Genomic DNA, 24,004 nt, shown 5'->3' on the forward strand with positions numbered 1-24,004 from the left:
TGAGGTTAACTGGAAAAAAAAGGCTTAAATTTGCTAGGGAGCATAAAGATTGGACTCTGGAGCAATGGAAGAAGGTCATGTGGTCTGATGAGTCCAGATTTACCCTGTTCCAGAGTGATGGGCGCATCAGAGTAAGAAGAGAGGCAGATGAAGTGATGCACCCATCATGCCTAGTGCCTACTGTACAAGCCTGTGGGGGCAGTGCTATGATCTGGGGTTGCTGCAGTTGGTCAGGTCTAGGTTCAGCAACAGTATGTGCTCAAAGAATGAGGTCAGCTGACTACCTGAATATACTGAATGACCAGGTTATTCCATCAATGGATTTTTTCTTCCCTGATGGCACGGACATATTCCAAGATGACAATGCCAGGATTCATCGGGCTCAAATTGTGAAAGAGTGGTTCAGGGAGCATGAGACATCATTTTCACACATGGATTGGCCACCACAGAGTCCAGACCTTAACCCCATTGAGAATCTTTGGGATGTGCTGGAGAAGGCTTTGCGCAGCGGTCAGACTCTACCATCACCAATACAAGATCTTGGTGAGAAATTAATGCAACACTGGATGGAAATAAATCTTGTGACATTGCAGAAGCTTATCGAAACAATGCCACAGCAAATGCGTGTCGTAATCAAAGCTAAAGGCGGTCCAACGAAATATTAGAGTGTGTGACCTTTTTTTTTGGTGGCGACTTTTTTTTGGCCAAGCAGTGTATTATGTGTGTGTGTGTATATATATATATATATATATATATATATATATATATATATATATATATATATATATATATTATATTATATTATATTATTTGTTGTTGTTGTTTTTTTTTAATTGGCAAGCTGCCAATAAGTCATGCATTCTGTCTACTTAATTTCAGATGAGATAACCGCCAGTTTCCGGCGTTTTGGACATCTGTTTGTGGACTGGCCTCACAAAGCGGAGAGCAAATCCTATTTTCCACCCAAAGGTTTGTTAAATTATTAATTTCGTGCCGTTTTTGTCTCACAATTGTTTCACGTTTTGTGAGAGTAACTGCAACACTTTTTTTGACACGTATCAGTACTACATCCTGAACCAATTTATTACTACAAGAGATATGTTTCAGTTATTGCTTCAGTGTCTTTGTGCATCTGTGTGAGAAAAATACAGATATGTGTATTTTTTGGTAGCTGATTCTAGTATTCTTCAGTACAGCATTGTAAGCCTTGTATCTGCGTATTACCACTACTCATATGTGTGCAATCTGGTTTTGTCTTAAGGCTATTGTCTGAAACATTTTGTAACCATGTGTGGACTGTTTGTCCGTTTCTCTGTCTGTTTGCGAAAGCTTATGCCTTCCTGCTATGAATGCAGAATGTTATGTTCACAGTAATCATTGCGCTAAATTCCAGCGTGACTCTTTGTCAGTACATCGTGTCCCCAGCAGCCTGAATAACCCTGCTGTATTTTGTGCAGGCTACGCCTTCCTGCTGTTCCAGGATGAGAGCTCAGTGCAGGCTCTGATTGACGCCTGCATCGAAGAGGACGGCAAGCTGTACCTCTGTGTGTCCAGCCCCACCATCAAAGACAAGCCGGTCAGTAGGAACACACACACACACACATCTGCTCAAATGTTATGTTCACTGAACTCAGTGAAACTTGTGGTTATGAGTGTGACTTTTACGCCCAGCTTGTGCTAAACGAGTGCTGAAACCTGTTGGCTTTGGGTGTGACAGGTCCAGATCCGCCCGTGGAACCTGAACGACAGCGACTTCGTGATGGATGGCTCTCAGCCTCTGGACCCGAGGAAAACCATCTTTGTGGGAGGTGTCCCTCGTCCGCTCCGTGCAGGTATCCTTCCGTTTTATAAGTCTTTCCACAAGGTGAATCAACAACGAATCAGCGTTTATGATGACAGCCTGTGTTTATAATAAACATTAGACCTGCTAAGAGGGTCGCGCTAAAAGAGTCACTGTACACTGAGATCAGCTTTGACCTACACTGGTCCTGTCAGGATGTACCCTCTGTGGCTTACTGTGCTGTGAAGAATATTAAATCTCTTTTTATCCTGATAGCAATGTTATGTGCTCCACGGTCATACATCCCTGTGGTGCATCAAATGTTCTCTGACCCTGTGTAGTTCTGGGTCTCAATTTACATGTGTAAAATATACACATAAAAAACAACAACTGTCATTTCAATGTTTTAACAAGTAAAGCTGCCTTATACATTTTAATTTAAAGTTTATTTCCCCTTAATTTGCAAATGAACTGCTGTTACAGACCAAAAATAAACTTGTTGGGATTTATTGCAGCCATTTCTGCAGCAGACACTAGTCTCATATTTGCCCCTTTTTAAATTCTGCTGAACTTAAATCCATCTGTGTCGACGGCTTTAAACCCTCAGATCAACAACCTACAGTGTGTGTGTGTGTGTGTGTGTGTGTGTGTGTGTGTGTGTGTGTGTGTGTGTGTGTGTGTGTGTGTGTGTGTGTGTGTGTGTGTGTGTGTGTGTGTGTGTGTGTGTGTGTCTCGCTGGATATTGCCAGAATGTTTATTTTATTCATGTCTTTTGCTTCTGTGCGTCAAACTTGTTTTTGGGAATATTTTTGTTCAACGTGTCTGTTTTTCCTCCCTTTGCAGTGGAGCTGGCCATGATCATGGACCGCCTGTATGGTGGGGTTTGCTACGCCGGCATCGACACAGACCCCGAGCTGAAGTACCCCAAGGGAGCAGGGCGGGTCGCCTTCTCTAATCAGCAGAGCTACATTGCTGCTATCAGTGCTCGCTTTGTACAGCTGCAGCATGGAGAAATCGATAAACGGGTGAGTGGAAAGAAAAGAGAGCTGAGTGTTTTTTTTGGTCTCCCCTCTCCAGCCCCCTTCGTTCTTCATTTGTCTCCCCACATCTCACTTCCTGTTCTCGTTCTCTCAGACTCTCTTCTAGTTGTGCTAGAAGAGAGAAAGTCTCACTAGAGCTTGAAAAAAATGCAGCACCGTATACATAATGTGTTTGCTTATTAGTGGAGAATGTGTGGTGGGGAAGTACATTAGTTGATTCACTTTAGAAGATCAGTGCAAGTAGCAATACGTGTCATGACTCCAAGCTTCAAGAAGAGATTTTTCTCACTAATTCAGAATTGAATTCAACCAAAATGTCTGCCATGGAGTAAGAGCACAGAACAGTATGAAGACTGTTGTTAGATTTAGATGAAATCCATCATAAACAATGTCTCTTCCCTTTAATTTAGAGTGACCACCAGTCATGTGGGGACATACATCACTGGTTTGCATGGAGGTTTCATACACATAATGAAAGTATCTGTGCATGTGATTAGCTCCTGATACTAATCTAAACAACTGTTCAAGAACCCATGAAATAGCATTCATATTTTTGTTAACCTTGTAGCCTGAAATCTCACCATATTCTGTCGGTGTATCCATCAGAGTCTGGATAGATTCGTCTGGACTTGTGAAGATTTCCAATATATCGTCCGCATTAAGAAATAAAGTATGGACGCAGTCACTAAATATACCATGAATGGCCAGCGGCTCAACAGCGAATAATAGAGAGACAACAGCCCTGCATAGTGCTGCGTGATAGAACAAATAGGACCGAGGTGTCCTTTTTAGTTTGTATTTGTGCAGAAGGGTGCCTATAGAGCAATTTGACCAAATGCGTGAATTTGAGCTCTATGTTCATTCTTTTTGTCTCAAACATTTATTTCCACTGGACGCGCTCAAATGCCTTTTCCACGTCGAGCAACACCGCAACACGTTGGTTTAGGTCAGATTTGGATTATATTGAAAAATCGTCTTTCATTGGCTATTGATGATCTGAATGAATAATAATCAGTGCCTGTTCAAATGATTCTGGGAGTCCACCTGTTTCTATGGCATAATTAAAAATTGCAAACAGGTTTTTTATCAGTTTTGGTTAAATCTTTTGTAGTATTCTATGGGGAATCAGTCATGGCCTGGTGATTCTCCTGAGGCTTTCATCGTGTCATCTTTTGTAATACTGCCCTCTAGTGTCTCCTTGTTATAATCTAAAAACAGCTCTGTGCTCCCAGGGTTCAATCCTTAAAATGTGTAAAAGGATTGATAGTATCTCAAGAAAGTATTTTGATGATTAAAAAGTAGTGATATTTTTAACTGCTGCTTCTACAGAGTCATCGCCCCAACACAGATATTCACTTTCAAGGTTGCATGATAAATAATCAAATAAATGACACAGTTATTAACACCTTTCTCTCTACAGTACAGGGTTTGCTTGATGAGCATCCATGCTTATTTATAGCAATGCCTTGTTCACAGTTAAAGAGGGAAGTAAAATAACAGGAACAGAACATTATTTTCTGACACCACTGCAGCAACATTAAACGTTGATCACTTGCTGGTTTGTTCAAGTCAACTACTTCTGTTCTGCAACAAACGGTCCAAAAGGCACGTTGAAGGTTGACTTCACAGTCAAACACACAGTTTACATTTGTGTGATGCGGTTACGCTTTCGAGCTAAGGCAGTGACTTACCCGCTATTGTCTGCAGCCAATGAATTTGTAATTATTCAAATATTATTCACATTTGCACAATAGAGGTGAGTGAACAAGATAACGTGAACAGAAATCCGACAAATATCTATTGAAGAGGTAACATCATGGTATGAAATACTGGAATATTATGCTGCTTTCTCATGGCCAAAAGATCTTATTACTGAAGCTAAATACATTGGCTGTTGCTAATGAAAAAATGTTTCATTGGAAATCTAAACGCTTTTCTGAATAATACCAGTAGTATACTTGTTACATTTTCGAAACGAACGATAAGTTTTCACATGAATTTTTTACCTTCCATTTGTTTCATTTCCCACAAGTTTGCTGGAAAACATCTGGCATACAGACAAGAGAAATACCATCACTGAATCCCAATTCTTCCCTCCTCTGGTTGCAGGTGGAAGTGAAGCCATACGTGCTGGATGACCAGCTGTGCGATGAGTGCCAGGGAACTCGCTGCGGCGGGAAGTTTGCACCGTTCTTCTGCGCCAATGTCACCTGTCTGCAGTACTACTGCGAGTACTGCTGGGCGGCCATCCACTCGCGCGCCGGCCGAGAGTTTCACAAACCCCTGGTGAAGGAAGGAGGCGACCGGCCCCGTCACATCTCCTTCCGCTGGAACTGAGCGGACGACAGAGAGGGAGAGGCAACAGGGGAGCAGGAGGGCAGGTAGTGCAGGAGTCGCAAATCATTGTACAAATAAATGCACTTTTCTGTTGCTGGTTCCTTTTTGTTCCAATTTCACTGAACCTTTTTTCCTAATTTTTTTTTTAAGTTAATATATATCTATATTTTGAAGATAGAAAAGAAAAACTGGAATTATATCCAAATATGTCCAGCAAAGGAAAAAATATGTGTAACATAATTTTATTTATGCGTTTGATTTTTTTTTTTAATATTTTATTAGTTCTCAAAAAAATACATATATAGGAAAGTTTGAGGTTTGATATGGTACTCTGCTGTTCAATTGGCTCTTTTTTTTCTAAACGATGTATTTGATTTTAATTTTGATACAAGATGCCCCAAAACAATACACTTCATTTGACATTTTGATTGACTTGTTTTGTTACAGAGCTATTGCTTTTTACTGTGTACCGAGTCTCCAGAGGCTTTTTATTTCTGAGAGGTGTGATTAAGTTCTCTATTGGTACAAGAGGCTCCAGAACAAATGTGACTTGAAAAAGGTGTTGCTAAAGAAGAGTGCACTTATTTCCAATTCTACAGAGTGCAGAGACAGTAAATGAGACCCTTAGTAGTTAACCAAAGCGGAATCTTGAATTAACTTCAACAGAGAGGGCCCACTGCAGAACGAAATGGATTCTTTTCTCTCCCATATCAAAATGTTTGAACCTTTCTTTTTATGATTTCCAACGTCATACAAATATTTTGATGTTACTTGAAACTTGCAAACGAAATTTTAGCAACACATATTTGGGTTTTGATCTCCATTTTGACATGCAAAAACTAATACCTCAAACTCAGCTGCTAATGTGCCGAATACAGTTAAAAAGAAAGGAAAAAAAGAAAGAAAACATTATTACCTGCTTGTGTTCTCCTTTCCTTAGAACTATAATCAAAGGGAAGTGATGCAACAGGCAGAGTGTGATGTGACTGGCACCGTTTTGTACTCGCTTGCTTCATCACCTCCTTATTTTTATAATCAAACCCAGGGTTGTGCTAGGGACAGAGCAGAGCATCGTACAGTGTATTAGGGGAATGTACGGCATAGGTTGGCTACAGGAGAGACAGACAGGCCTACTGGTAAAGAGATAAATCCAGCCCTCTCCCCCCCCCCCCCCCCCTCCCCCTCCCCCCCCTCCTCCCCCCTGCCTGCGGCCTCTGCTGCTAAGCTAGCAGCTAACAAAGGGGCTGGCCTCATGGATCAAACCCTGCTTTCTGTGTCTGTTGGGTTTGGATCTGGATCTTTCAGGTCTGCAGTTATGGTAACTCCTAGAGAGAAGGCGGGGCAAGTGGCCACCTTTTCATTGCAGTTTCTACGGGGCTACCACCAAACAGGAAATGCCTGTCCTTTTGTTAGTTTTTTCTTTTCTTTAAATGCTTTTGTGCAATTCTCCCCGGTCTTTAATGAAAAAGTTCTACTTTGCATCTGAGAGTCAGCTACATTTAATGAAAGAAGCAATTAAAGTCTGTCTGATTTCCCAATCGTCAGCACACGTTTGAGTCACGGAGTGGTCTGCCCTTTCGGCGAACCCTTTATCCTTTCTCCTGCTAAGCTAATCCAACTCAGCATCCAGTGTTTTTGAAGCATAAATGAAGATAGTCTCTGCAGTGTGCTCTACTACTCCACACTTGTGACCCACATGCAGTTTGCTCTTGATAACAGTCGCTTGTACCCAGTGGTTTTTTGGGAACCAAAGATGGCTGTGCAGTAGTGGGTCATACTGTAGCTCATTTCTTATTTAGGTCTTTTATTCTTATTTTCCTTCTCATTTCTTTAAGGATGTTTTCTCATATATATTTTTAAAATTCTGTCACGTCTACCCAGTTTTGCTCAACTGTCAAGCCCAGCAAACCAAAGATTGGCCTTGAACATAATATATTTATATATGTATATTTGACAGTGCAGTCAAAACACATTAGAACACCACTGGAAAAACAACAGGGCTTGTAGACACACACACACACACACACACACACACACACACACACACACACACACACACACACACACACACACACACACAGGCCTCATAGCTCAAAATGAAGGTGCACGCTGGTAGGCACAGTTCTTTTTATCTCAAATAGGTCTGTGGAAAGTTTAACATAAAGTGCACATTCACACAGCAAAAGTAACTAACTAATCCTTACATTTGTTTGACGTTTTAAGTCACTCAGTGGTAACCTACTAGCCGAGCATTTAAATATGTCAGGGAGTTAGTACAGAAACTTGATTATACACACTAGTGAGTAACGTATCCTCATATCGGCGTTGTTGCACCAGTTTTGCACCCTGGACATTAGTTTTGTGGGTGTGGTGGGTGAGCATTTTAGAAGTTAAAACACTTTGTGAAGAATTTGCTGTTAAATGAGATGAAAAAAAAAATTATTTTATACATGGCCTGCTGATTTTTGGTACAGTGTTTTCTAGCTAAATTATTTTGTCATGCACATATAAACATTTATTATGCACTACTTTTCTAAATATTTTTTCTTTTTCCAACAGTCATTTTAGGCACATTTTTCACAAATGGGGAAACTCCTTTTTGCAATACCTCAATTTTTCACATTGTGAAAGGTAGCTTTTGTACTTTTGTTACTGAGAGATCTGCATATATGGAAATGTTCATTTTAAGAAAAAAAAAAGTTGGGTGATTTCAATATATATTATTTTCAATTATGCTTTTTATACATTTCAGTGCTGAGGAAACTTTACAACTAAGTGCGCAATTCTGTTGATGCGGCTTCAGATCTGCAGAGGAGAGACCAAAGTGTATTGCTCTCTTGGTCTTAGCTTTTCGTACACTAGATATTTCCAGTCAATCTGGTCAATAACAGCATGGCGAGAATAATAAAAAATACAAAAAACAGGTGTAATTTGAAATTGATGTTAATGTCTCTAAACATGGCTATACTAGTTGGAAAATGGTAACTTCTGTCTTGGTTTCCTCTCCATAGATGGAGTATAACTTATTATAAGGAGAATGCAAAATTTGGTTCATGCTTAATGCTGAATCTCGTATCACAAGAATGGATGTTTGGTGTTTAGATATTTTAATATTTCAAAAAAAGTATATATATATATATTCTTGAACTTGCCAACTAGCACCTATTGTAATCCTTAGCATGCATGACAAAAAAAAGAGAAAATGACAAGTACATGAATTAGCTATTAAAATTAATTGTTGTGGTGTGCACCAAATGTTTCTCAACTATTAAGTTGTTAAGGACACCCCAAACCCGCTCTCACCTCACCCCCCCTCTCCCCTCCCCTCCCCACGTGTTGATCTCCTCGCTTCCCCATTTGCAGACTTCTGCAGGATGCACATGACAGAGATAAGACGAGAAAACAAGACAGAAACATAACTTTTAATCGATTTGGCAGTGCAGGACTTTGAGCATCCTTTTATAGAAACACTGTTTTAAAAAGACTTGAGAACTCATTCCCACTGTCTGTCGAGGTGATCTTATATAGACCTATCTGGAGGAAGGGGAGCTTAAAGACTTGAATGTGGTAAATGTTGCAAGTTAACTTCAAGTTGTTATGTGCAATACTTCTTTTGAACCTTTTTCCAGATAAAGACTCTTTGCAATGTAATTCTTTAATGCCATTTTTAATTGCAGACATTTAATTAAAGAAGATGTTAATATGTTTTTCACAGTCATTTTCTACTGTTATTGTAATCCTTTTCATGCTGGTGTTTGTAAAAAAGAAAAGAAATCAAACTATTTGTACTAATATAAATAATTGAAGTTATTTTTAAAACATTAAAGGTATTGTGCTCATTTGCTTATTTTGTTTATTTTAAGCTACTGTGATTGATTGCATTGTAATTATTAGGTCAACAATGTATTTAGCTGTTTATTGGTATATTTTTAATTGGAATGTATAATTGATTTTTATAATTTTGATCAGATTTTTGTTATATTTTTGAGGTGAAGCTTTTAATATGTTAAAGTGTCTAGTTTTTACTAATTGCTATATTGTGCTCCACAATATATGGTTCACATTTTCTGAAGGAAAATAAATATTTAAATATTTGTCTGTTAATGATGTTACTTAATGGCAAGATTTCAATAGTTTTTAACTGTGTATGGGAAGGTTGTTGTATTTATTAATAGCATTTTTTTACTTAAGATATCACCTTAATTTTTATTGTCATTTCACTTTATAAGTTCCTATTTTTGTATTTTCCTTTCTAATTAAGTTATGTAATACGGATATGTCCATATTTCTAGGAGTTGGTCTGTAGAAGTGCTAGTGAAACGAAAAAGAAAAATCTAATGTTATTTAATTGTTTGCAGCCAACTATTTATAACAGTATGCATAATTTTTAAATATTTGTAATGTGAAATGTTGAATGAAATAAATCTTAACTGTGATGAAAATATGTGCCTGGTGTGCTTATTTTTATTAAGTCTTGGACATTTAAAGCTGTTTTGGGATAGTCTCGCTAGACAACCCTACAATATTTTGTCACATCTGTCTGTGTTGTAATCACAGTTTGGCTCTGCATCTAGTAAAATATGTATTCATGCGCTGTCAGTCCAAACAGTAACTGAGCGACAAGCTTAAAGGTGGTACTTCACTGCCTAATACCTCTGACCACACCCAGCAGTGACGTCATGGTGTACTGACCACACCCTGGAGTACACTTCTACATCACTGTAGCAATATGAGGGGAACTACTGAGTCATTAAAAAAAATAAGATTTTTGTATTGTGATGTTAATCTCTAAAGGTGCAAGATACGTGAATTGGGAGCATTTGGATTGCCTCTCAACACGACGACGGCGAGCCGTGTTCAACAGCTCTAACTGTGCTGACAGAGCTAACGGTGTTTACCTGAGGGGGATTCGAAGGACGGGGGCTAGATTTCTAAGACGACGCTGCAACGCCATCGGCAGCTGTGAGCTAGCCAGTAGGGCACGCTCTCATGCACGAACATGCACTAAAAGCCCAGCCGGACTAAGTAAGCAAAGCAAGGTGAAGCTCTGATTAAAAGTATTAGACTGACTTCATTCTCTGCTCTAATAGACATTACTCCACTATATCTTTAAATAGCTAATGGTTGTTTGCTGCTATATTAATGTTCAGAATGTTCAATACATCTCCTTTAGCCAGGGTGTCTGTGGGGTCATAAAAGGTATTAACGTTGATGAATCAATTAAGCAAATTATCTTGTTTTATATATGTAATTTGTCCAAAAAGATTGTATGCTAAAGTTTGTCTGAATGTAATCATTGCGGAGGCGCATAGTGGATTCTGTCTAGTTTATTATTGAAAAGGAAAACCTTTAGCATGCTCACTAATCGACCTAATTACTGCTGCTTGATAATGTTACGCGCAGTTTCCTTCCACCTGGGTGTTTAAACTGCCTAGCTAATGCGGAAATGCAAGTTTTCAGACACAAGGAGTTTAAAGTATGCAATGACACAAGTTGTCATTCCTAACCCAACAGACACTTGTTAGGGTGGTCAAGTTTTAAGTTTTAGCAATTTTTATGGCACACTATACTATACTTTTCGACACTATTCTATGAAATTGTTATGACTGTATGTCATATTAAAATGATATGTTTTTCTTTTTTTCTACATACTATACTAAGATGTTTTTGTAGACATTTTGAAATGACGTTTTCTGACATTTTGTGACATACTTTATGACTTTTTCCGAATTTTTTTGACATACTATGACTTTTTTTCAATATGTTTTACTATGACTTTTATTCATTTTTTTGACATGCCATATGACTTTTTTTGACAAACTATACTATGATATATTATGAATTTATTAGACATACTATACGATTACTTTTTATTAGTTTTTTCAACATACTATACAATGAGTTTTTTCAGACTTTTTATTGAGTCTATGACTTTAAGACTTTCTTCGACCAACTATACAAAGACTTTTTTTTAATATGCTATAGTGTGACTTTTTCAGGCTTTTGTCAAAACACGACATTACTCTTTTAACATGACTTACTATGACTGTTTTATTACTTTTTTCAACTTACTGTACCGACTTTTATGGCATTTTATGACTTTTTTGACACGCTATACTATGACTTTTTTCAACAAACCATACTATATCTTTTTTTGACATACGACTGTTTGATTTTTTATGACAATACTATGATTTCTTTACTATGACTGTTTTATTACTTTTACCACATACTGTACTATGAATGTTTTATGACTTTGACAGAAGTTTTGAAGAAATGGTTCAAGATGGTTTCGAACCTGGCTTTTTTTAACATACTATGACTTTTTAGTGACTTTTTTCGATTTACTATAGTATGAGTTATTAATAACTTTTTTCAAAATACTACACTATGACTTTTTTTTAATTATTTCCGATATATTATATTATGATATTATTATGCCTTTTTTCGGCATACTATCCTATGACCTTTTATGATGTTTTTCATGACATACTATGCAATGACTTTTGTGAAGACATTTTTTGGCATACTATTCCATGAATTTTTCTGACTTTTTATGGCATACTGTACAAAGACTTCTAAACGCTTTTTTTATGATCTACTATACTATGACTTTTTATAACTTTTTTTCATGACCCTCTCAATTAGACATTATTGTCTGTGGGAGAACAGTGGCATATCGTTCTTTTTCACGCATCCGTGGGTTTGTTCTTCGTCACTGAGCTAGATTAGACATGAACGTAAAATCTGTTTCACCTCTACTCCCGTTTAAATAGGATTTGTGCTCACTGTCTTTAGTACCGCCGTGTCATCGCCTCAGCCTGAAGCACAGGACAGGAAGTGGGTTTCAACTGACCTAAATAGAATTACATTTTATGTTTTGGGTTAAGTGTTTCTGCTATTGATCCACCTATTTGTTTTGTATTGTCTTACTTTACTTCAACCTGTTTTCTTCCCAAAATGTTAATGCAGGTCAGATTGTAAACTGTTATTTTTCTTAGTAGCTTTTAAATGTAAAATGTAGAATATGTTTAATAGAAAAAGGCTGAAGAGAGTTATTTATCTACACCAGAGTTTAATTTTGAGATGCTTTTCTCTGTATAGCTTAATTGAAAATGCCTTATGTAGGTGTGTACATAATGTACAGGATTTTTAATAAAATCATGTTTCTATTTTAACAAAAAATACCTTATCTCTTTCCAGATTACCTTCACAACATCATTATTTCTTTAACTTTTGAGAATCTACACACATCAACACTTTTTACCGTGTTTTACGATTGCTTTGCCTAAGTTCACACAACGAAGTTTCAATGTGCCAAAATTTTCATGCAAAGAGCCAAAGGGAGTTGCTAAATTCTCACATTTACACAAAATGCTAAACTTTAATACAAAATCCAAAACCCTAAACAATATTTTTGCCTTCTAATAATGTAGGATTTGCTATATAAAAGTATACTTTTTGGTATTATACTAATTGAAACTGGAAGTTGTCTCATTATATGTTAATCTGCAAACACAGTGTGATTTAGCAGCTGCTTAAACCTTACATTACATTACATTACGGTCATTTAGCAGACGCTTTTATCCAAAGCGACTTACAATTCAGTATCTATCTACACACCGTAGACGCAGCTACGGGAGCAATTTTGGGGTTAAGTGTCTTGCTCAAGGACACTCACCAGTTTATGTGCATTGCTGCCCCTTTCTTATAATTGAATGGCCTACTTTCAGCAGCTACATTATTGCAAGCAGCTTTGTGTTTCTAATCATGAATGACTATTTATTACTATAATTTAATCTTAAACAGGTGCTCTGTAGTTTCTCTGCTGTTTGACGTGGTCTTTGTCTGCTTTAGCTGCATGATCTTAATCCCTCTTCTCTTTTTACTTAACCACCCTAAATCCTTGTACCTGAAAAATTACCACATAATTTCTCTCTCACCTGCTCAAGCATGTTTGAATACTTTTGTAAAGCTCTGGATTCACATGCAGCATCTACAATGAATAGAAACAGTACGTTCTCATACAGTGAATCTCATACAGTCTTAGAGTATTATGCAAATATTATGTAAAGACTTGCAGCATTGTTGTGCTCTTAGATACCTACAGGCAACAATCCACTTACAATCTGCAGTCTGCGTCTGTGACAAACTGTCACTCATCAGATTGTGTGGCAAAAATCAAAATGTGTTGATTTTACTTTGCTATGTATCTCAGCCTTAATTTTTCCTCATAGGTATGATTGAAAACATAGATTGGACAAGGAAAATAGGACATTTATCAATCAAGAATAGCATTAATTAAGGGTCGTGGTTTGTATTTTTGCCCTTTTTTTTATATAAAATCCTTAAAACCAAGCATGAACTCTTTTTTTAACAGTTGAGTAATGCCCATACTGATTTAGCACCTTATCAGTAATCACTCCTGCTGCTGAGTTACACTAATAGCTTCTGCCGTGTTGCTCCCTCCAATAATGTCAGGGTGTAATCCTGACCAGCTAATGAACAACCAAGTAGGATTTCAGGTGCAGAGTAAACCTCGACCTGATGCGCCAACCTTTTCAACACACCACACTGTAGGAACGAGGGCGAGAAAAGAATGGTCAGAGATGTGAAAGAAAAGGAAATGTGTTCAGGATCCAACAGGGCAGAGATGATTTCTATTTGTTCTGGTTGATGAAAGATAAGAGGAAGAAGGAAAATATATGTTGAATGCTACCCAGCTGGATTTAATTTTTTTTTACTCTGCTACTGCAAAAAAGTATCCGGTGAGTGCTGCTATATCAGTATGAAATGTGTAACCATGATGTAAAATACTGTCTTTCTTAAATAACATTTTTATTGTTATGGCATTATTAATTGGTTTTGCCAAAAAATACTACACATTCAAGATTTTTTTATGATCAATTATATTTCATAATTAAACAATTTAAAAACTAAACCCTGACATCAACTGAATTTGGGCAAAATGTGCTATTTTCTAAATCCTAATCAGTGTTGGAATATCACTAAGGATATTTACTCAAGTATTGTAGTACAAATTTGAGGTTCTTGTACTTTACTTCGGTATTTCCATTTTATGCAACTTTATACTTATACTCCACTTCATTTCAAAGGCATATTATACTTTTTACTCCCCTATATTCGTCTGACAGCTTTAGTTACTAGCTACTTTTGAGATTAAAATGTTTCTTACTTCAGTGATATCCATGTATTTCAAAATTTGGGGATTTTTAATTTTTCTGATGACGTGTTCTTTTATAGGTTGAGAAAATTGTCCTTCATCTGAAACTAAATAACTATTTAAAAACCTCTTGGACTATAAAGCCTGATTTAATACAACAATAATACATTTACGTGAAGAGCATAGCTATACTTCTCTTTCCCTCCAAATGCAAAGTCATTGTTATGGTTTGATATGACTGTATAGCAGTAATAATAATCCAAAAACATCACACTTGCACAATAAGTACTTTTACTAGTGATACTTAAACTAAAGATTGTCGGTAATATTTACATACTTTTACACGGACCAACAATAACATTGTATACGTGATAAGGTCCTCACTTCTGTTAAGTCTTCCACCTGTTTAAAAACATTTAGAAACACGTCTAAAAAAGTAGGTTAATTAACAAGGATGCCAATTATCTGCATTGCATTGTATAATCCCTGGTATCAGCAGTCAGCCTTCATTGGATTAGAGTCAGGAAAGCACCACAGCCAACAGTATCACTTTTGGTACTACATGTACCAGGTCAAAGTAGAGCAGCTTATACACGAAATATACACCCAGAAAGACTTAACACAGTGATCTTATGACCCACTTCACATTTCTTGTCCCATTTTGTTGCAGGGAGATTTATTTTTCCACATATTGCACAGCACATGAAGGGCCCAGTATGCAGTAAGATATTAACAGAGCTAAAATAATGTATAATTGCGGATGTTATCTTTTGAACAATCTAAAACATCTATGATCCATGATGAATGCTCTTGGTTCAGTCTCTCTGGATTAACAAGCAAAAACTCCTTTCTTGAATTACTGTTTTGCACCAGCGTTCAATAATACAGGAAGAAATCTAATGAGAATTCCTCTAACTGTGCAACAAATGCCAAGCTATACACATTTCTTCTGTTTGTGGTATTTATGCAGCATGGTAAATGCACTCTCGAGTTCACATTACAACATCAGGGAGGTAATCTGCAGAATGGAAAAGACAGAGATGAACCAGGCTGAGGAAGTGAAAGTCCTTGGGCTACTAAGCACGAGCTAATGCTCCCTTACCTCAAAGCACCCCAAATCCCTTGGATTGCGTGATCTCATGCACAAGCAAGACGCAAGCAAAGCTTCATTTCCTGGCCTGTCTGTTGCATCTGAAATAGAAAGCCCTCTTCTGTGAAATGTGTCTTTCAAACAGCAGGGTGCAGCATATCACAACATCAATTCTTCTCCAACTTCAATTTCCTCTTACCTGGAAAAATTGTTATTGTTAGTATACTCTTGAGCAGTAGGTGGATAGACACTGGGAAAATTAGTATACAAAAACAATACATGATCAAACAAAGTAACTCATGGAATACGTTCGCTATTGATGACTAAACCCATACATTATAATACTTTAACGTTATATTTAACTAAGAAAAAAACAAAACAATCAGTGCCTCTTCTTATGTCATGTTGTACAAAAAGCATTTTAATGATAATATGAAAATTGAATAAGATTATAACATGGTGTTGGTACTATTGAAGTCAATATAAAGGAAACAAGACAAAAAAGCTTTTAACTGTACAAGACAGATAAAGTAAATTCAGAGTATAGCAACATCAAGAATAGAATATGATAGCAGATTTAATCAAAAATCCCTTTTTTGTGTATTCAAAATGTCAAGACTCTGCTGTTTTCCTGAGTCGCCAGGATCATAATGATTGAAAAGGCATTTTTCAGCACTCTCATTAACTTCTTTCCTGGATTTGTGTGTGCCAGACAAAGGCGCAGCCATGGACATCGGTGGTTTGGAGACAGTGGTGGCAAACTCTGCCTACGTTTCAGCTCGTGGGGAAGGAGCAGCAGCAGCATCCATGCGTGACAAGAAGATGCGTGCCAGGGTGAAGCTCCCACACATCAGAGATTGTGAACACATGAAAACATCTGTAGACACCACTTTTGACAGCATGTGTGTCAAACAGCCCATCGGCAAGCGCCTGTTCCAACAGTTTCTGGAGAGTGACACAACCCATAAAAATGCTGTCGAGTTGTGGAAAGACATCGAAGACTACACCATATGTCAAGAAACTGAGAGAGTGCAGAAGGCTCAAAAGAATGTCAATAAATACTATAAGTCAGCTTCAAAGAGTTTTTGCAGCTTCTTGGAAGAGAAGGCCGTCGCTCGAGTTGTTGAAGACTTCAAGAACGCCCGTGGTGACCTGTTTAAAGAGAGCGAGCAGCAGCTTCTCAAACACCTGGAGAAGACGGCTACAGATTCCTTCAAGAACAGCATGTTCTTTCTGCGTTTTGTTCAGTTCAAATGGGTGGAGAGCCAGCCTTTTGATGAGAACTGGTTCATGGACTTCAGGGTCCTGGGTAAAGGAGGTTTTGGGGAAGTGTTTGCTTGTCAGGCTAAGGCAACGGGCAAAATGTACGCCAACAAGAAACTGGAGAAAAAGAGGCTGAAGAAACGCAATGGCTACGAGGTAAAGCAATGATGAGGCATCTATGTCCCACCTATAACCATGTTTTGTGTGTATGAAAATAGTTACAACACAAAGCGAAATCATTCTACTAGCAACCTCATACTGAACTACAGCAGGAAATAAGAGTGAGTGCAGAGGTTTAGTTTTACAAAAAAAAGGCTCAATGCAAAGAAGCTTGTGAGTCTCTTTAAGACCTCACAAAGTGGCTCAAAGACAGTAAACACTTGAGCCTAATTCTTCTAAAAAAGATCTTTAAGTAAGTCCACCCGGTCTGTTAAAGTCTACTCAAACAGTTTTTTCAGTTAATGCTGATTAGACCTGCTGATGCTTGATGTACTAATGAGAGTAGACAATTTCTCATAGCACAGATGTAACTAAGGGCAGTTTTGTCTCTGTTCCCTTTGGGTCTGTCAGTAAGCCACAATAGACACAACAGACATTTTGACCTGTTAAATAAAGAGAAGCACAGGTGTAACTACTAGTTAATTAGTTAATCCTGTTAAACTAAAACTAAAGACACCTGATTAGCTTTGTTTCAAGTAAAGCTGAATAAGTCATCTGCTGAAATCACCTGCTGAGGTAACTGGTTGGAATGAAAACCTGCACATGGCACATGGTTGGCCAACCCAAGCCAGCATTTAAAATACAATGACATTAAGTGACATGTTAAGACATCAGGGGAGGTGTAATCCAGCAAAATACCTGTGTGGCTGGACAGTAAGTGTATCGGGCCTTTAAATATTCCTATTAGTTGACATTGTTAATTATTGCTTTTGTTGGATTGATCATGTTCTGATGTTTGATTTGTGTTTAGGGAGCAATTGTGGAGAAGCGTATCCTCGCAAAAGTTCACAGCCGCTTTATTGTGACGCTGGCTTACGCCTTCCAGACCAAGAATGACCTCTGCCTCGTCATGACCATCATGAATGGTGGAGACCTCAGGTGCTCTATATGAATACAGCTTTATATACACTCACACTGACCTAAGCACTATGCCTCTAAATCACATGCTACATACTGGTTTCTGTACTTAACATGGGGACAGCGTTTCCCTCCTTTCATCTCCACTAATCAGCCTAAATTATATAAACTGACGTGCAGCCCTCAGGGGCACCATGCTTTAAGTCAGAGAATAACTAAAAGAGTATTGTGTACCTTCACTTGCCTCTTCAATACTTCTTGATTTCACAGAGGCTTCAGAAAATCCTATAACATACCGCCCTCTCTTACAGGTTTCATATGTATGATGTAGATGAAAAGAATCCTGGTTTTGATGAGAAGAGAACATGTTTCTATACAGCTCAGGTCATCTGTGGGCTGGAGCACCTTCACCAGCACAGGATCATCTACAGAGACCTGAAACCAGAGAACATACTGCTGGATGATGCAGGTGAGCCATTAAATCTTCATCGCCATTTCATGAAATACCATCCTACGACTTTTTTTACGACATACTATATTCTCACTTTTTCACATTACATTACTTTTTTTTATGACATTTTTATTACTTTTTATCACATACTATACAATGACTTTTTTATGACTTACTAAACTCTGATTTTTTTATGACATACTATAATATGACTTTATTAAGACATAATATATTATGACTTTTGTATTACTTTTTTTGACATACTATAGTAAGTGTTTTTTTTACACATACCATACTATGACTTTATTAAAGACTTTTTTATGACTTTTTAAAACATACTATACTATGACTTGTTTTTGACATATTGGTTGTCTATTTAATAGCCACATGCCACTGTTGTAATCAAAGCCTTTTCACTCAGGACATGTCCGCCTGTCAGATTTGGGTCTGGCTGTTGAACTTCCACCAGGACAAGACACAACTACTGGATATGCAGGAACTCCAGGTAAGTAAAAATCCAACATATTAATATTAAGTTAAACAAAGGCCCAGTAATATTGACATGGCCCATCCATGTCAATATTACTGTGAAAAAAAACCTGTACTTCCATGAAGAGCATGTTTCTCTCAGCAGTCTATTGTGTGTGAAATCATGTTGTCCATAAATATAGGTTTCATGGCTCCTGAGCTGCTGGAGAAGAAGCAGTATGACTACTCGGTGGACTATTTTACGCTGGGAGTCACCATTTTTGAGATGATTGCCGCTAAAGGGCCCTTTAGAGTACGAGGAGAGAAGGTACTAAACATGTGTAGAACAGACACATTGGGTGACTTTTATGGAAAATGATATCCTCAATTCACCTGTTTGCTCTTGTCCAAATCATCTTCTCCGATGCCAAATCATACATATATATAATGGTCTCTTTCTTCAGGTTGAGAATGACGAGGTAGCTCGCAGAATCTTGAACGATCCAGTTTCATATACACCAAACTTCAGCAAAGCATGCAAGGATTTTTGTGAAGGTCTGATGCAAAAGGATCCATCAAAACGCCTCAGGTTCAAAAATAATGAGTGTGAAGAACTCAAGAATCAGCCATTCTTTAAAGAGATTAACTGGGGCCGTCTGGAAGCAGGTACAGAGACTTTGGATATAGATGGTTCAACCAAATTACAAAAATAATAGGTATTGAATTTGTTTCTTCTGTGTTCAATCTATAGGTATGCTACCTCCACCATTTGTCCCCGATCCTAAGATGGTCTATGCCAAAAATATTGGTGATGTGGGCGCCTTCAGCTCAATCAAAGGTGTGGTCCTGGATACCAAGGACACAGAGTTCTACAATGACTTTTCTTCTGGCAATGTCCCGATTCCTTGGCAGGATGAGATGATCGAGACAGGTGTGTTTGGAGAGATGAATATCTGGGGAGAGAACGGCAAGCTACCAAATGATCTTGATCCAAACTACGTGGAAGCCAAAGGTGGAGGATGTGTGCTGCTTTGAGCAGAAACAGATGGAGAGAGCAAAGGGAAGAATTTCTTACTAAACACATTTGGAGTTTGTTCTCATTTGGTGCCACTTAATTCTAGTCTGTCTGTCATTGTTGTAATGAATTCATGAACTATTTGCGTATTTAAATATCACTATCATCATGTACCTATATTGTAATATTTATAGTGTTGAAGTAAAAGTGGAAGCATGGTAAACATGTATTATAACTGTATGGTGTAATAATATATGTAATATAAAATGTAAATATGGTTGCAAAAATAATGCCATACCACATATGTCAATATTTTTGTTAAGTAATTACAGACAAATTGAATATAAGTTATTTTGTATAGAAACTATATACAATGTTTATATATTTTTCGGAAGAAAGTATTGACATTATAACATTATGTAATTATCTATTTATTATATAACAAATAGTTATTATTATGGTAGAAAAAGCAGTCAATCAAATATTGTAAACACAACATGTGTGTTCTTTCTCCTTTTCATGGCTTTGCTGTTTATATGAGGCTGTCCACAAATAAAGAGAATACAAGAGAGAATAAAAATACAAATTCAATGCTAATTACGCCTCTTGAATAAAGCATCAAGGATCTGACACATATGTGTTTCTTTCTTTTGTATTTTATACAAATATTTTATTGTTTCTAAATATCTTCATTAGCATATGATGTAAGAATATTCTGCAAAAGCTTAGATTAAAAAAGATTTTACTGATGCCACTATAATATACTTATAAACCTTAAGTTATATAAATAACTGGATAGCAATGACGAGAACTTTGGTGAATTAAAAAAGGTATTCTACATTTGAAAATGACACAAAAATGTGAATAGGGCACTTTTTTGAGGATCTACCATATATTCTTAATATTAACCATTATCTTCATTATCATGTTATTATAAACCCTTTTAGTAATAAAAATGTAATATGGCACATTGGAAATCTTTGTGTTCTGTTCACAACAGAACACAAAGATTGTTGTTCTGTTCACAACAGTGAAGTCTTTATCAGACTACATATTCAGTTTGTACATCAAACCACTTTTTGATATCTATATACAAAAGTGATGGGGTGGTTTAAGTTTATGACGCTCTATTTTAGATAACAATACAACAAAGTTTCAATTTTGGTCAAACAATAACTGAAATCACCACCACACTTGTTTATTTAAATTGTCTCAGTCTCCTGGGTTACCGTAGGGGTAAATTATTAAACCACAGAGCATTTCAGGTCTAACTTTAAAAGTTAATCTTAAATTAACACTTGGAACAGCAGTAAAAGTGACTGTGGGATTACATTTTATCAGATACCATTGTCAGGTATACTCTAAACAGTGGTCATACTTTAACACAATTTCACAAAGAATTATCTTGTAATTACTGCCCACACATATTTTATTTGAAGATTGAAATAGTACAGTGAAATGTATCAATCATCACTTTACTATTAACTGTGACTTTAGACTTTACTTATCAAAATTGTTGCTTAACAAGACTATGAGTCTACAGCCATGCACAGCTCTGCTTTGAGCGAAAAGTTTACATTAGGATGCTAACATGCTCCCAATGACAATGCTAACATGCTGATGCAGGTGTGCAATGTTTAGCATGGTCACCACATTAGTTTGAACTAAACACAAAGTAGCCTACATATGAGATTGATGGGTATGTTATTAGTTTTGCAAGTATTTGTTCTTAAACACACACAAAAAAAACCAAATGTAAACCTGTTGGTACAAGAGGAAAAGTCAGCGGATAAGTAAAGTCACAAGGGTTCACCCTCTGGGCACCATGAATGTCCATACAAAATAGCATGACAATCCATCCAATAGTTGTTGAGATATTTCAGTCTGAACCAAATTGTTGGTCAGACCAACAAAGAGGCATTTCCATGCATATCTAAGATGAGCATGAAAGTTATTCTTGTAAATCAGATTAAATGTTTCATTACACCAGCCCAGCAATATGAGGTCAACTATGGTCCGCCATTCACATCAATGACTTTTCAAGCTTCTGTGTAAATGTGTGTGTTTGAGTTCATGATCATATTAATCAATAAAAGCAGGTATTGAAACAGTGACTTCACACAAATACTGACTGTTCAAAGTGTTGCCAATGTCACATTATTTAAACAGCTTTTACAGCAAATTAATGAACCCACTTATGAATCACAATCTAAACTTAGTTTAGTGGACAAATGCAAGGTTGTTTGGTTTTCATAATTCTCTAAATTTCCAAAGTCATCTTGAAGGCCGAAGAGCTTGCTTAATTTCCTGATCAATATAACGCTTTTAATTGAATACTAATTTAAGTAGAAATGTAAGGTTTTAAATGTTGAAGCACAGCACTAATGTTTCTGTGCTTGGGAAAAAAAAATATGTATTCACTGTCTCTGCCGCATACACAAAAAAACTCAAGAAAAAGTAAGCATTTTTATTTTATTTTTAGAAGTATTTAAGGGAATTGTTGAGTGTTCACCTGCCAACACCAAGTGACACGTTTGCTATACAAGGAAGATTACTACTACTACTAGTACTACTACTACTGCTAATAATAATAATAATACATCACATTTTTCTGTTAAATGGTACGGATTAAACTTTTTACAAGATCAAACATCTCTGTGAGAATACAGTAGTTTTTTACAACCAGGGAATTCACAGCAGACAAAGATTAAAGATGAAAGATTAAAAGTTGTTGTTGAAATTGTTGTTACAAAAATGGTAATCATTTTAAAATCAGTTTAGCATTTTAAACTGAAATGTTAGCTACAACCATTTTCTGCATAAAGTCATGCATGTATCTGTTCTCGGTTGAGTACTTGATGTGACCTTAATACCAGTGCTGACTTATGGTGACAGCCAGAGTCAGAGCCCGACAAACCTGAGTGAACTTTCCCTTTAAGCAGGGAGGTCAATGCGGTCAAAAAATAAATCTTTCAGCTGACTGAGGGAAGGGCAAGTAAATAAAATATTAACAGACATAAGATTATGATTTAAAGGCTGAATGTCTATTCAATACTGTAAGTATATGACAGTACTTTGAACTGTGCTTCTGATTACTGGTCGGCAAAAGAGAATTCACATTTGATAAGATACTGACTAAATGTTGAAGTTACTCGTAAACAAAGAGTAGCTCCACTTAGACAAACATCTGTGTTTACTTTCAAAGTCATCTTCATAGAGTATTGAGGAGGTTTTTGCAAAGGTTTTGTAAAGACTAAACTTAAGTACATCAGAACTTCTAGATCTTGAATTTTTGCTTACTTCCATATGTTGCTTAATGTATAGAGGCAACCAATTAATTATAAGGGTGTGTTAAAACAGCCTGGTTTGGTCTTCTAGGTGACAGCACAGTACTATGTCAACACAACATTTCATCAGGGTTAAATCTATATGCTACAGTACAAATAATGTACTTACAAAGAGCAAGAATTTCAACGCATCTTTTGTCCCGCAGCAGACTCGTTAATGCTTAACCAGTACTAAAATAGACCCTTTCTGCCTTCAATAAATCACCCACCTTACCCCGCTTTCATTGTTTGCTTTGCCCTCTATTCAGTATTTCCCATTAGCTTGTAGAACCTTAAATGACCTCCCTAAAATCACAAGCTACCAATTCCTCAAAAGGAAATACAGGCAGGAGGACAAGATGATGTGAGCAAATAAAAAAAGCAGAAGAATGATACCCACAGAGTGAACCTTCAGTACAATAAGAATTTCACTTCACAGACCACATAATTACACTTTTCTCTGATCATCCTGATCATATAGTTATGATATATTTTACAATTATGACTACAATGCTTCTTAAAACACTACCACTGATAAAACAATGAATTGTCATGTTAACTGCCTCCTGAAGAAGCTTCAAAGGCACATCAAAGCAATCAGTGCCAAATGATTCCAGCCGTTTGTCTCATGGATTTAAAGTTGTGATAACTATTTTACAATAGATCATCTATAACTTCACTGCCAATCAAAAGAGGAAAAAAAAAAAGCTCATTGTATACTTACATTTCTATGGTAACATGCCAGGCACGTGAAATGTCATGATTTTTGGGCGGGAATAGCAGACTTATAATGTAGCTACAGCCAACAAATCAATGTTGAAATTAGTCCAGGTTTGAGTGCATGAGGGAAAAAAAATCTGTTCAGTTCTCACACTCCCAAAATGTATATCAGATACAGAAGTTGGGAATAGAGCTCCTCACAGAGGTATTATCTATTAGTTTTGCTAATTATTAATAGACGATTACTTTCAAG

The 24,004-nt window shown here is 36.9% G+C and overlaps 2 protein-coding genes across 6 annotated transcripts in view; both read left to right on the top strand.

Annotated features, from left to right (window-relative positions):
* LOC137876539 (cytoplasmic polyadenylation element-binding protein 4-like) overlaps positions 1 to 6,320 on the top strand; it is a 28,070-nt gene extending 21,750 nt beyond the window's left edge. For all 5 annotated transcript variants that reach the window (XM_068716189.1, XM_068716186.1, XM_068716191.1 and 2 more), the window contains 5 exons: positions 880 to 969; positions 1,458 to 1,576; positions 1,718 to 1,832; positions 2,624 to 2,805; positions 4,930 to 6,320. In XM_068716189.1, coding sequence (XP_068572290.1) covers positions 880 to 969; positions 1,458 to 1,576; positions 1,718 to 1,832; positions 2,624 to 2,805; positions 4,930 to 5,157 — 734 coding nt within the window. In that variant the 3' untranslated portion in view covers positions 5,158 to 6,320. The remainder of the gene's footprint in view (positions 1 to 879; positions 970 to 1,457; positions 1,577 to 1,717; positions 1,833 to 2,623; positions 2,806 to 4,929) is intronic.
* A 9,771-nt stretch (positions 6,321 to 16,091) lies between these two features.
* grk1b (G protein-coupled receptor kinase 1 b) lies at positions 16,092 to 19,725 on the top strand. Its single transcript, XM_068716561.1, has 7 exons — positions 16,092 to 16,850; positions 17,665 to 17,792; positions 18,083 to 18,240; positions 18,644 to 18,727; positions 18,894 to 19,018; positions 19,155 to 19,356; positions 19,442 to 19,725. The coding sequence occupies exons 1-7, from the start codon at positions 16,158 to 16,160 to the stop codon at positions 19,723 to 19,725; spliced, it is 1,674 nt and encodes a 557-aa protein (XP_068572662.1). The 5' UTR covers positions 16,092 to 16,157.
* The last annotated feature ends 4,279 nt before the right edge of the window (positions 19,726 to 24,004 follow it).

Source organism: Cebidichthys violaceus, unplaced genomic scaffold (genome assembly GCF_023349555.1).
Source record: "Cebidichthys violaceus isolate CVI_PGR_0920_01 unplaced genomic scaffold, fCebVio1.0.p SCAF_20, whole genome shotgun sequence".
NCBI classification, from domain to species: domain Eukaryota; kingdom Metazoa; phylum Chordata; class Actinopteri; order Perciformes; family Stichaeidae; genus Cebidichthys; species Cebidichthys violaceus.

Bases quoted from the DNA above. Each gene is read 5' to 3' on its own strand.
- grk1b (XM_068716561.1), top strand. From the start codon at position 16,158: ATGGACATCGGTGGTTTGGAGACAGTGGTGGCAAACTCTGCCTACGTT. The intron at 18,241-18,643 runs GTGAGCCATTAA...CTTTTCACTCAG, and splicing joins CATACTGCTGGATGATGCAG to GACATGTCCGCCTGTCAGAT. The intron at 18,728-18,893 runs GTAAGTAAAAAT...CCATAAATATAG, and splicing joins TGGATATGCAGGAACTCCAG to GTTTCATGGCTCCTGAGCTG.